We start from the raw sequence: 13303 nt of genomic DNA, 5'->3' as shown, positions 1-13303 counted from the left end.
CCATGTGAGTTACAGGGCAATGACATCGAATGCAGAGGTGCATATAGATAGCAAGGAAACATTGAAACAATGTTGAGTCAATATCAGGCTGTGTCATTGAATCAACGTTGAAGTGTGACGTTGACCTAACGTCACTCTTGCACCCTTTTTTAACGTTGAAACAACGTCAGGTTTTGATGTTGAATCAATGTTGAAACCTGACGTTGATTCAACGTTATATTTTCTAATACTGCTGACATTGAAACAATGTCAGATTCTGATATTGAAACACTGTTGAGCTATGGTGTTGATTTTCCACCTCTTTCGCACAGTTGCTTTTTATTAAAACAACAGTTAAATCATGACTGGAAATCTACCTTTCTTTATAGGTATTTTAACCAATACTAAACTACTGCATGTTTCCATCAATACTTCAACCACCTAAACACATAATTGTACTTATTCCTTAAATTGGACACCCTTTATAAAAAAAACCCCAAATGTCTCACAATGTATCATGTCAATATTAATATCCTAAAATAAGAAAGCATTGCATGTGATGTAACAGAGAAAAAAAATAAACAAAAAAAGGTCAATAGGCATGTTTCGTTTGCTAAATGCTTTATTAAAAGACAGTTTCCTATTTACGTTTACATGATTCACAGAAGTTTGTAATTTTTTGCATGATGTGCGTCCTGCACTACCCAAACGATCGGGGGCGTATCGGAGCCATTTCTGCACTGCTTGTGCAAAGACAAACTCAGACATAGAGTTTGCCCCTAACTGCTGCGTCAGGCTCCAATCAAGGCAAAGCGTCTCACCTATAGACACATTTTAAGAGATGGAATTAGCGTGTCTCATGTCTTAAATGTGTATGCAAGTGCTTGTGTGTTTAATCAACAGGCCGTTGTTATGTATTTAAATCACATCTGACAGCTATTACACTTTATAGTTACAAAGTGTACATAACCTTTATATACTTACCATTGCCTTATTTGCCTCTTGTGATTGAAGAGCTGCCTCTGCATTGTTTAGCTCCTCAATGTTGTGCAAGGGCAAATCCAGAGGCAGTACCCCAGCATCTACCGATTCATTGCAGCCGGTATTGCGGATGGCTCTGACCTCCTCACGGAGTTCGTTAACAGCTCTCGTCAGGTCTGACAGAAAAAGATAATTTTTTTTAAGTATTTAAGAATACAGACAACTTATCAAAAGTTTCCTTGTGTCACACACAGATATGTACAAAGACACTAGACAGTATTTTATTACCTGGTATTTTCACTCGAGGGGCCCGGGGAAACCATTTTTTTGTGGGCTGCTCATCCTCTGAGTCACTATATGTGTACAGGGGATTTGGTCTAAAGAAAAAAGTTGAAAATGGTCATAAGTAATTACAAATGTGCTTTTGGAATATTTTTTCCTAAAGTTACAGTTTGATTTATAACAACACACACAGGAAACGGAGATGTGCAAGAAGGTACAGTATACAAGGAATTTTTGAAGTGCACAAGTGTACACGGCTTTGCATTTATAAAAAGTTTACAAGCTTCCACTTTTTGGACTATATTATGTGGTGATATTGCAGTATGCAAGCACCACAGATATGTATAAAAGACAAGATCATAAATTCTTAGCAATCAAAGATATGTTTGTGAAATAAAAAAAGTTTTACTTGTGCTTTCTTTTATGACTGGTCTGAGTTTCAGCTTCGGACTGAAGGTCAGACGTATCACAGTGTTCACTTAGATATTTCTGAAGACTGCGTTCTGCTTCGTGAAATGTGTCTGGAAGTACAAACACAATGTATGGCCAGACATAAATTAGGACACGAAAAACTTGTTATTGTTACATTTATACAACACCAATCCAGATGATACCCACCATGGCTTATTAGAAGTCGGACTGGTGCATAGGTGAGCCATGTTGCACCAGGATGAACTCTCCTCTTTACTGCGTCGTGGATCCTGAATGTGTCTCACGGAGGATATGGAGGCCATGACAATTTCTCCCCATTTATCCATGATCTAGGGACTATTTCTGTACCACCAGTGCTAAACTGCACAATGCACCAGTCTTTCATTTTTATCTTTTTTTTAATTTGGAGTCCTTTTTTGCCCTGTCTAGGATAAACAGGAAACAGATAATTACAATATATTTCATAGTCACTACAAAACTTGGATCTATTGATTGAACTAAATAATAAATAATAGCTTAAAATGTATATAGGCAACAATTACAAGCAAACCCGTATATGTAAGCATTTAAACACTGAAGATAATAAAATTAACAGTATTTTGTCTAAGTCTGCCATTGTAGGAATTCATGGCACCGAGACAAAAACTTGGCGCACAGTGTGGCGTCAAAATAGGCGCACACCTTTGACGCTGCATTTTCTCCGTCTTCCTCGTCCACACATGCTAAACGCAGTTTACGTGTGGACAAAAAGTGCAAACGCAAGTTAGGTGAGCGTGCAGCGTAAAGTTTGAATTGAGTGCGAATCGAAGCGGGTGCTCACCAATCATTAAAAGTAACAAAGTCATTGAACAGATTTATACAGTTACCTTTACGTTTATCAATCATATATCACAGATTTACAATTTTTTGTAGTACTATGCTAAAAAGCAACTACAAGAGCGAAAGTCTGGGTCAAGCGCCGAGGCGAAGCAAGAACAAAGGAACCCTCGAAGCGTTAAAGCTAGCTTTGTAAGGGAATATAACGGAAAAGTATGAAACGAAAATGTTTTCTTTGTTGATAGACTTTGTTTGCAGTGCAATTTATTTGTTGCCGGATTGTAAGATGAAAGTAGACACAATTTCGGGCTCCCACATTTTATCCGAAACTTTACATTAACAAGTTTGTTTTGTTTTTTTTACTGTTATTCAAATGCAACCGTGGAAATAACGAATAGAACAAAAGTCATTCATTCTTACCTTATACTAATCGTGGTGCAGGCCAGTGCAGTGCATGAACTGATACCTTCTCCGGTCAATTCCGCTGAGAGTAAATCTAATGTCCCGCTCTACTGTACAAGACAATGGTTACCTGGAGGGATGTACCAATGTGATAGGGGTGCTGCGGAATAGTCCAAGTGGTAGCAGCTTTAATTTCCCGCTCAACCATAAATCGATGGTTTTTCAACGTGATTGTTGTCACCTTGTCAACTATAAATAGATCAACAATCAACAATGACAGAACAACAGTGAATCAATGTTATTTCAATGTCAGTGTCAGGTTTCATCAGTATTTCAATGTTGTTTCAACATTGGTTTTGTGTTGACATTTCAATCCTGACGATTCTGATGGTTCAGATGGAAAATCAACATCTGTTCAATGTCTCCTTGCTATCTGCAGATAGCAGAGCATTTTTTAAGTACTATAGTACTTAAAAAATGCTCTGCTGTGTCATTAACTTCCTTGTCATTATAGTCAGCTCAAAGATTGTGTGCCAGGAGCTTCATGGCAGTGTTCTGCTCTGTCGAGGAGTGGAGGGGTTGTAGGTGTGGGTGGTTGGGTAGGCGCTCTGTGTGGTTAGGCTTTCCTGTGTGTGCCCTGGCACCCTCACTGTGCCGGCTGGTGTCATTCCTGGGCTTTTGGTCTATTTGCTGTCTCCCAGCTCCTGAAGAGCTGTGGACTCCTCCTCCTGGCTGTCCGTGCTGCCTGAGTGGGACTGGGATGGGCTATCTGGCATCTGCTGGGTCTCGGTGGGGCCTCGGGCATTGGTGGAGGCATGTTCCTTCTTCCTGCATGTTTCTGGCTCGGCACACTGGTGTCCGCCACAGCTTAGTGCAGAGTTAGTATAGTTTTGTATTTTCTGATGAGTTTTTAATTTCTATTTAATTTTGACTTTTTGTTTTTTTTGGATCACTGTTGTTGCCTGTTGTTGTGTCTGTTTATTTGTCTAACCCTGCTGAAGTATTTGGTTTCTAGGTTTCATTTTGCTCTCTTTGAAGAGAGGTGAATGTTGGGTGGCGAAATAGAACCGCAACATAGAGACCCTAAACTTCTGATTGTAAATATTATTACTTATATTTTCATGAAAACCACAACTTAATTATTCTTGCAAATGTTTTACTGGAAAAAATGCCAAATGTTTGCAGGGTTTAACCTCAAGTATGAATGCTTATCTTTCTTATGCATGAATGCATGATTTCACAGAATATTTTATTGCCCAGTCATGCTGAAATAACATGAATATTCTGAATCTGTGGTAAATATTCAGCTGTGTGTTGTAATTGTGACTGCCTTTCCCTGTTTTCTGACATTTGCTAGACAACGCTATTAATGATTTAATCAATAAGGCAGGACACAGGATGTACACTCAGTTGCTGTGAATCCACTGGACAATTATCTACGCTGTTCTCAAACAGATGCAACTGGACATCACACAGTCTTTGTACTGTGGAGCTGGCAGGTTAAACACTGTTTAATGTCTGATCTGACTGCAGTGGACATATGCACCTCCTTAGTGTAATGTCTAAGGGCTTCTGCACATGCATGAACAGGTCTAGAGCTTGTTTCACTTGTTACTTGTCAATGCACTGTAGAGACCAAAGAAATTTCCCATGTGTAAAGTCAGATAATATAACAATACATTTCAGAGGATTTTAAGTCAGTAAACACCATCACTAAACAAAAAGCTGAAAATTCATGTTTCACAGTACCTGGTCCTCCTCTCCTCCTCCCTCTTCATCATACTTGAGGATGTTGTCCCTGACGTCATCCTCAGGGTCAATCAGCAGGGGCTTCGCTTGCCGCTCCTTTTCCCTGCGCTTCATCCACACCACAAACAGCAGAACCATGCCTACAATAAAAAAGATTATTTTAAAACGAAGAACAGCAACTGTTTGCCAATAATTAACGTTGATTTTTGTTAAAACCATGCAGCTCTCAAAGATCAGACAGTATTTGTTGTACTCACTGAGTAGTATGATGATGCAGATGAGTATGGCAATGATGGCCCCAGTGCCAAGGCCAGCAGCTGCCACGGCTCCCGTGGCACTACAGTCCCCATTATCATCACACGGACACACTTTGACCCTGATTACAGAGCGGTTGGACAGTGGAGGGTTTCCCGAGTCTGACACAATTATGGGAATCTCGTACACACTTGCTTCCAGGTAGGGAATCCTAAGCCGCAGCTGAGCATAGTCACCTGCAGAGCAAGAGTTAGCATGTCAAATGTAATAACAGTATAATTAAAAATAAACAAGTGTGGATTGTTTGGAAGGGTTCTTAGGAGAACATGGCAGCACAACTTAGGTTTAATAAACTGAATAAACTACATGACTGGAGATATTTGACCATAATGCACAGTGCAGCACAAACACCTAATGCTGTCGTACTCTCAAGCACGGTGGTGGTGGGGTGATGATTTGTGCTGTTCTGCAGCCTGGGCACCTTGAAGCCACTGAATCAACCATGAATGCCTCTGTATACCAAAGTATTTTAGGCTGCTGCAATGGGCCAAAGTCCACCTTCAACCTGAATATGGAATCTTAGGAGAGCTAAATAAATTCCCCCAAACCTCAATGAACTGAACCAACGATGTAAAGTACACTGGGCCACAGTTCCTCCTTGATGACTGAGACTAATAAAGTCATACAGAAAACGATTACTTTAAGGTATTTTTGCTAAAGGCAATGCTACAAAGTACTGAAACATCTATGTTTTTTTCACAGGAGTGCAACAAATCCTGTGAAAGCTTTCTTTTCCACATGACTGTACATAAAACTGAAATGTACAGCTGTATAACCTACAGCATTTATCACTCAGTCAAGCTAAGACGAGAGCCTCAGCGGGGAAAGAATCCAGGTATGTGATCAGATTTGTCCTCAAGACAACTGCTGTGATACATCCATCTGGGTGGATTAGGTGACAGATTGGATGCTCGGGGGACAGAGAGATGAATGGATCTCATTTGTCACAAACAATAGATCGTACGTCAACAGCGGATGGCACCCGCATCTCTCACTGTGAGCTTCGTGAGACATTTTGTTAAACTTGGACTTCTCTCATAGCTGATAGCGATCCCCCCGATTAATGCTGCCAGTTATTCTGCTGAGAGGTTTATGGTTTCATTCAGAATGATGATGTGTCATTTCCCCACAGCACTTAAAAATGAACCTCACAAGGGTCCAGTTCGCGAGACCAAACTTTATTAAACACAGTGTATAATGACTAATACCGCTCAGCCTGGAAATGGTCCAGTTTCGTCGAACGCTTGCAGGAAAAGAAGGCAGCTCGAAGACAAACGGCCCTATGTTGGGGTCGGCATCAGCATCAGAAGCTGTGATGTTGATCCTAGAGTTGGGGCGTGCTCGTTCGCACACTTGTGCCTCCCGGGGTATCAGCACGGGCGCGTTGTCGTTTACGTCGATCAAGTAGATCTGGAGGGTTCCTGTCCCGCTGGCTTGGGGCGAACCTGAGGGGAGGCAAGAAGAAAGAGAGAAGACAGAGAGATCAAAGGAGGAGATGGTGAGATAACAACATAGTAGTGAGGCAGAGCAGTGAAGATGAAATGATTGGAGAAAGAGAACAAAGCCCCCCAAAAAAGGCAGTTTGACGAGAACGCTACAGAAGACGGCAAAACATTCGTTCCATTTTTGCCTCATTTTTCGAGCTGATTCAGGTGTGGAACTGAGAAAATGAGATGGGCGCCAAAGAAACAACAGAAGGAAAAAAACAAGACGTTTTGTTTACAAGTGGGTGAACGTGGAGGGACAATGCTATATACATCTGTAGTGGAGCACCGAACACCAAACAGCAAATGAAAGGACATATAAATGTTTTAGTCCTTGTATTTCAGAGAAAAGCCGAGGCGAGACTCACATTGGTGGGGAAAGCGCTCACATAAAGATTGCTGTTATCTGCACTCTGGAAAGCCTACTGGGAAACAACTCAAATGCTAACCCCTTCACTGCATCCAGAAGTACAAGCTCATAATAACTTCTTCTGCTTGCCAGACCAGAACAGAACGGAATAAGGTTAGAAGAAATGTTTTTGATGTTTATTGCATTGTTAACAGCAAAAAAAAAAAAACCTTCAATGTGGTTTGATTACAGTACTGCTGTCTTCCTGACTTAGAAATATACTTTATTTTTTTTGCCACTGTTTCACTTGATTTTGTACAACATGGTGTACAACACGAGCACCTCATTGTTTTTCCAAGTGTACTGCTTGCTGTCAAAAAGTCAGATTGATTTTGAAGTTGTGCTGCGGTCCGTCTCAAGCTAGAGCAACTTCAAAAGAGTGAAAATGTGTGTAATGAGGTTGAACTCTAATGTGCACGGTGTTAACTCTCAGACTGTATGTACGGCAACTGTGGCAACAGATTAAAAACGATGCTTACACAGGGCAGCATTGCGTTTGGACATGTGGACATGGTCAAGACGGCCTGCTGAAGCATCAGAATGAGGAGGAAAGGTAATTTAAGCAGGCTGGGTTGAGAGTTTCAGAACGTGCTGATCTCCTGGGATTATACTGCACAACCATTTCTAGGGTTTACAGAGAATGGGCTGAAAAAGCCTAATCACAACCAAGGCATGCAGAACACCACGTTGAACCTGGAAGCAGATGGGCTACAGCAGCAGAAGGTCATTGTACTCAAATGGCCTCCACAGTCACCAGACCTCAGTCCAACAGTTCCCCTATGGAATCTGATGGAATGGGGACTTTACATCATGGATGCTAAATAGATTAAAACGGTTGTGTCGGCAAAAGAAGTTCCAACTGGCTACTAGCATGGTGTACCTAATGAAGAGGCCAATGAATGTAATTTAGTAATGCAATTCTCCATAGCAGTGCAACCCCCAAACTACAGATGAAGGAACCACATGCGACGCTCTGTTAAACAAACAGTAATTTGTTGTGGCCTTGGTATTCAATCGACAGCTTCCTTCTCAGACTTTCAGCGAACTGAACTAAATGACTAAAGCAGTGCTGCATAGAAAGAGTTTACCCCAGCAGTTCATCAGTGCTGTATTTTAACTTTTTTTCCACTGTCAGACAGTAACTTGGTGCATCAACTATGTAAAGGTCTGTTGCTCCGGGCCCCAAGGCTTATCGACCGTCTTGTCTGTTATGATTGGCTGGGTGCTTTGTTGCTTCTTACGCTTCGCTTGAGGAGAATAAGTAAAGAGAATTTCAATCAAAGTGGAATATATCCCCTTGTTGACACTGGACTCTAGAATCGGTAGGCAGTCAACACTTTGAGTTTAAGCTGGTGTGCTTCAGGGCAACCAATCCCTCATTTCTCACTAGAGTAAAAACACCTGGGTCCCTCCTACTTACACCCAGGGCAAGCATCTCTATTTGTAGTGGTTCAGTTCTTTGTCTTCATACATTGTTGCAGCAGCAGAAACAGATACACAGAACCTTCCCTGACAGATCCTTTTTTCTATAAGAGACATGAGCATGAAGGTCACTGCGGCTTTAGATACTTTATACAGTGCAGTGTATGAATCATTCACAATTTATCTGCACTACATACAGCGTCTGGTTGGAAAGTATCACGTATATGGCATATTTAACCCTTACAGCTTCCTTCTAATGATTTTCAGTGCTGCAAATTCACAACAGTTTGCTTGTTTACATGGAGCTTTCATTTGATGTTTGCTCATTTTTAATCACCCGTCGCCCCATGCCCTATGCACATCTACATGACGGTGCAAAGATCTTGAGCCAAACCTCGTTTCTTCATATTTTGCTAGGAAAATTGCACAGTTGTAACAAATCTCAAATTCAACCTAAAGATTACTGACATCCAATACTGATATTTGCACACAGAGATTTCTCTAAATTCTCAGACTCTTGATGATATTACATGCATGTATTGTAAATGATGAGATATTCAAAGTCTTGGATTTTACACTGTGAAACATTATTGTGAAACTGTTCCAGAATTTGCAGATTGGCGAACCTCAGTCATGTTACTGACCTGTTGCCAGTTAACCTGATTAGCTGAAGAACATTACTCCATCTGTTTCTCTTACTACCATCTACTTATTCAGCCTTTTGATCCTCTGTCGCAAGTTTTTGAATTCAAGGTGAGTTAATATTTTTAATGCAGCAGTAATCTGATATCCTTTTTATGTGCTACAATGAAAAAATATGGGTTTATAAGATTTGCAAATCCCTGCATTCTGATTTTATTTCAATTTTACAGAGCATCCCAACATGTTCAGAATTCACTGTGTACCGTGCACTATTCTGTGCTCACCATTTGTTTATTTTTTCCCTATCAAAGTTTAATTTAGATTGCTTTTTCTTAACCATATCCACGGTGTAATAGCAGAGGGCGTCCTGAGGCAAATCTGTGATATTGGGCTATGCAAATAAAATCGACTTGACTTGATTTGAGAGCTGCTTTATGCAAGCCACTGCTAAGACTCTGCAATCACCCTAAACTGTTTTGTCAATAGAAACACCTTCCCGGAAGCCACAGTATAATATAATACAGATGCACCTTAAAGTCTAATCCTAATAATCCCAGTCATAATATCTGATCCCTGCCAAAGAAGGAAGAACTCTGTGTGAGAAAACATTACTTGATTATGCTGTGACCTGTTCGGGTTGATGATGCGTGATAATAAAACCTTTTTGATATTGGGATCACTGGAAACAAGCAAGACTAAAAATCACACTATGAAATGGCCAAAGCTCTAACAGTTCATCCTGATAATATTGACATTTCATTTCCGTCCTTTTAAAATTCTTTGAAATATTCCAGTTAAAACCCCAAATCTAAGCCTATAATTCAGGAACTCTCTGGCCAAATTGCATGGGAATTCATCCAACAGCTACTGAAATATGTGAATGTGAACCAAAGAGGTGGATAAGATTGCAAAAGATGGTTAAAACATGCCACTGCAACCTACTGTTACATACATGCTACTGTAAATCATCACAACTGATACAGTCAGCCTGACTTACCAGACTTACCATTGTCGAATGCCAGGAATGTTGCCTCGTACACATTGTTCTTGACATATATGGACTCCCGGTCAAGCAGGGCCATGGTGGTGATCTGCCCATTGGTCCTGTTAATCTTCAGCCAGTTCGCTGGATCTGATAACTTAGAGTACCTGCATGCACAGAGATGGAAAAATAAAGACATGTCATTAAATCCAAAGATAAATACGCACATACAAGAGCCACATAATGACTTTTATACCAACTGTTACTTGAATGCCAGCGGCTCTGAATCTTTTATTTTGTTGATCCAAAGTACCCATTATCAGGTTGAATGTTCATTACCCGAGTAAGCAAAACCAGCCAAGGACCTTTAAAATATTACAGTGACATGGAGAGTGGAACATATGTGCACCGAGCTAATCATAGCTGCAGCTCATTAGCATGAAGACCGATAAAAACCCAAACCCATATGCGGAACAGCCAAGCAGCACTCTTAACAACTTCACAGCTCTTAGTACCCACACAAACGCCACGGCAGCTCTCATCGGAGTCACGGGTTGAAGCGTCCACAAAACTGAAAGTGACAGCTGCACAGCGCAGGAAGTGCCTCAGGTCTAATGAGAAATGGTTAACTCCGGACAAGAAGAACTCTCGCTAGTTGGTACTGTGAATATGTGTGTGTGCACGCACACGTGTGTGTATGCGCGTCAGCATAATGACAGGAATTTGGTGTGAGAGACACAGGAAGAAAAAAAGAGGCGGTGAGAGAGATCAGAGGCTTTTTTTTTTCCTGAATAAGCTTAGTTGGTGAAAGGGGGCTTAATTAAAAGAAGTCTGTTGAGAGCTGACACTAGTTAGCCAGAGGCTCACAGGCATCCACAAAACTAACTCCATCTACAGCTAAAGATGCACACAGTTCTGGGCTGGCACACATATGAAACAGATAAATTAGATAAGCAGGAGGACAGGCAGGTGCACTCATTATCATTATGCTTTTTAACAGCTTTTTTATTTTTTCCTTGAGAAAAGCAAACAAGCAAATGAAAATAAACAGAATTTCTAGTCAAAGAAATTGTCATGCTGTGTTAGCCAAGGTGTGATGTTGCCCCGTAGGTTACATTATGGTATTTGCGCAGGATGCCTGGCACGCTCATCTCCTTCCTGTGCCAACAAGATGTCACCTCCAGCTGGCAGAGCGAAATATCTTACTATACTTCATTGGATTTGTTCCTTCTGACAAGAATCACGCCTTAAGCTTTAACCCTAATGTATTAACATAGCTTTACTTAATACCAATTAAACAAAAAGGCGGTTAAGATTGTTTCTTTTCCCCAATTTTATAAGGATCACATCACACTGCTGCTGCAGCAGAAAGTCATATTACCTCTGTTTGTTATGTGAAAGACATCTGCAGATGACAACTGATTTTTATACCATCCATATCTGTGACTGGCATTGACAGTAGTCTTTTTGCAGCTCTACATCTTCCAAATCCCAAACATGGCTATCAGGATTGCTGTCATGGAACAGCTTGCTCAGAAAATCTCTCACACGGCGCTTGCATTTAAGAGGCATGGAGGATCTAGTCTCAGACGTCATGCACGTTGTTGCAGAATGAAAATGTTAGGATCCTAACTTTCTAGACAGCATAAGATGAATTGATGAAATACACCTTTAAACCTGGAACCAAGCTTTAAACTAAGACATTTATAAGTGAAGATTTAAGGACATATTCTCAGCTGTGAGGGCTAATATCTAAAAATCAAAAATAAATACCAGAACACACTCCCATTAATTTAGCGTTTAGCTACCAGTTAAAGAACATCAAACAACATCATCTGGCAAGCAGACATGGCCTCACATCATCTTCATTTTTCTTTCCTCCTGTGAGGAGAGAAAAAGGCATAACATTCAGAAACATTTGAAAAAACACACAATCTGGCTCCTCTCCCAACCACTGCTCACACAGAGGCCTTTCAGTCATACTTGGCGGTTCCTCCTGTGTACTTTAGCGTGTGGCTGTGTGTCTGCTCTTGCGCATTTCTCTTTCTTTTTTGTGCATATTGTGCAGGGGGTTCAAGTGAGGTCACCCAAAAGGAATAAAACAGCAGCGGCGGCAGCAGCAGCATCAGCAGTGCAGACGGGGCTGTCGTGAGCTGAGTGTCTGCTGGCACGCGGCTTTGGAGAAGACAGAAGCTCTGAGCTCCCATCAATAACAGACACGCAGACTGACGGGGAAGAAAGCGACAGGGTCGGTCGGAGCGGGAAGGAGGGCTGGATGAGAGAAAAAAAGGAGCAAAAGAGGAGTTACTTCTCTCAAAGGGCAGAACAGCTCAGCCCACTTGGTTTGCATGACATGTCTTTTTAGGAGAGGAAACCTGAGATGTGGCTATTGCTCACTTTTCTGTGCAGTATATATATATATAAAAAAAATATATATATATATATGTGTGTGTGTGTGTGTGTGTGTACTTCTCCCACAACCTCCCTCGCTATCAATTCAGTAACATTTCCACTGGGTTTCTCGGTGGAAGTGGCCGTCTTACTGACATTAAGAAAAATCAATCTCTCTCGTTGGAGCTGGCGATGGAGTGGAACAGTGCTGCCGGACCTTAGTGAGCATGTGGGAGTTTCTGTCACATAGGGTCAATGCCTGGATGGCATGATGCCCACAGTGTGTCATCCCAGTTAGGAAGGATGGAGGGAGGGATCAATGAGGAGGAAGATAGGGATCTAAGCAGGGCAGACAAACAGTGTCCAACTCATTATAGGATGACCTCTTCACACCAGTCGCCTGGCAACAGGGAGGTAACTGGGATGTGGGTGGGGGGGTCAGTTGAGAATGTCACCGAAGAGGCATAAACTGTGAAGAAAGCGATCGGCTCTGATTAAACAGTGGTGACAGAGAAGACACCTACACAGTGTAGGCAAAATATTGGAGATTTACATGAATATCAAGTACTCCCTCAGTCTATTGTACAAGACTTGGACACAACTCCATATATTCTGAATCTGCTTATATCCCTGGCTTTGAATATACTATATAGAAAAGTTTTCTTTTCGGTTTGTTTTTGCAACTTCATAGTGGTTAGGTCGGAAAATGCATTTTATTGGGTTTTAGATGCACAAGCACAGATTTATAAACTTACAAGACACTTTCCATCCGTCTACAGCCAAATAAGACGCACAAGCTAAAATAGCTCAGTTGAAAGAGCGTCAGCCTAAAAGTACCTGTTTTTGATCCTGGATTTTAGCAGCATGTGGACTTTTTTTGGGGCACCTGTGGAATCCTGAGGTGCTTCCTGATGCATCCATTGCAGTGTATTTGTGCATGTGTGTGTGTGTTAGTGCTCAGATGTAGGTAAAAGCATTGTGTGTCCAACTGGGTGAATGAGACAGTAAAAAACTCTG

At 41.3% G+C, this 13303-nt stretch overlaps 2 protein-coding genes across 5 annotated transcripts in view; both read right to left on the bottom strand.

Moving 5' to 3' along the window:
- cdh4 (cadherin 4, type 1, R-cadherin (retinal)) overlaps positions 1–13303 on the bottom strand; it is a 232468-nt gene that overhangs the window by 4345 nt on the left and 214820 nt on the right. For 3 of the 4 annotated variants that reach the window (XM_085405856.1, XM_085405854.1, XM_085405857.1), the window contains 4 exons: positions 9911–10062; positions 6165–6401; positions 4899–5132; positions 4642–4781 (listed from right to left, as the gene is read on the bottom strand). In XM_085405856.1, the coding sequence (XP_085261982.1) occupies positions 4642–4781; positions 4899–5132; positions 6165–6401; positions 9911–10062 (763 nt within the window). The remainder of the gene's footprint in view (positions 1–4641; positions 4782–4898; positions 5133–6164; positions 6402–9910; positions 10063–13303) is intronic. The other variant, XM_085405855.1, reaches the window with a different exon arrangement.
- Positions 584–3100, bottom strand: LOC146669302 (uncharacterized). Its single transcript, XM_085407772.1, has 6 exons — positions 3037–3100; positions 1861–1953; positions 1652–1763; positions 1249–1337; positions 964–1136; positions 584–800 (listed from the first exon to the last, which is right to left on the bottom strand). The coding sequence occupies exons 1-6, from the start codon at positions 3098–3100 to the stop codon at positions 771–773; spliced, it is 561 nt and encodes a 186-aa protein (XP_085263898.1). The 3' UTR covers positions 584–770.

The sequence above is a fragment of the Rhamphochromis longiceps genome, linkage group LG5 (genome assembly GCF_057381845.1).
Source record: "Rhamphochromis longiceps isolate RC_006_pf linkage group LG5, R_longiceps_female_GT1.1, whole genome shotgun sequence".
Lineage (NCBI taxonomy): Eukaryota > Metazoa > Chordata > Actinopteri > Cichliformes > Cichlidae > Rhamphochromis > Rhamphochromis longiceps.
The sequence above is the reverse complement of the archived record's forward strand: the minus strand, read 5'-3'. Positions and strand labels throughout refer to the sequence as shown.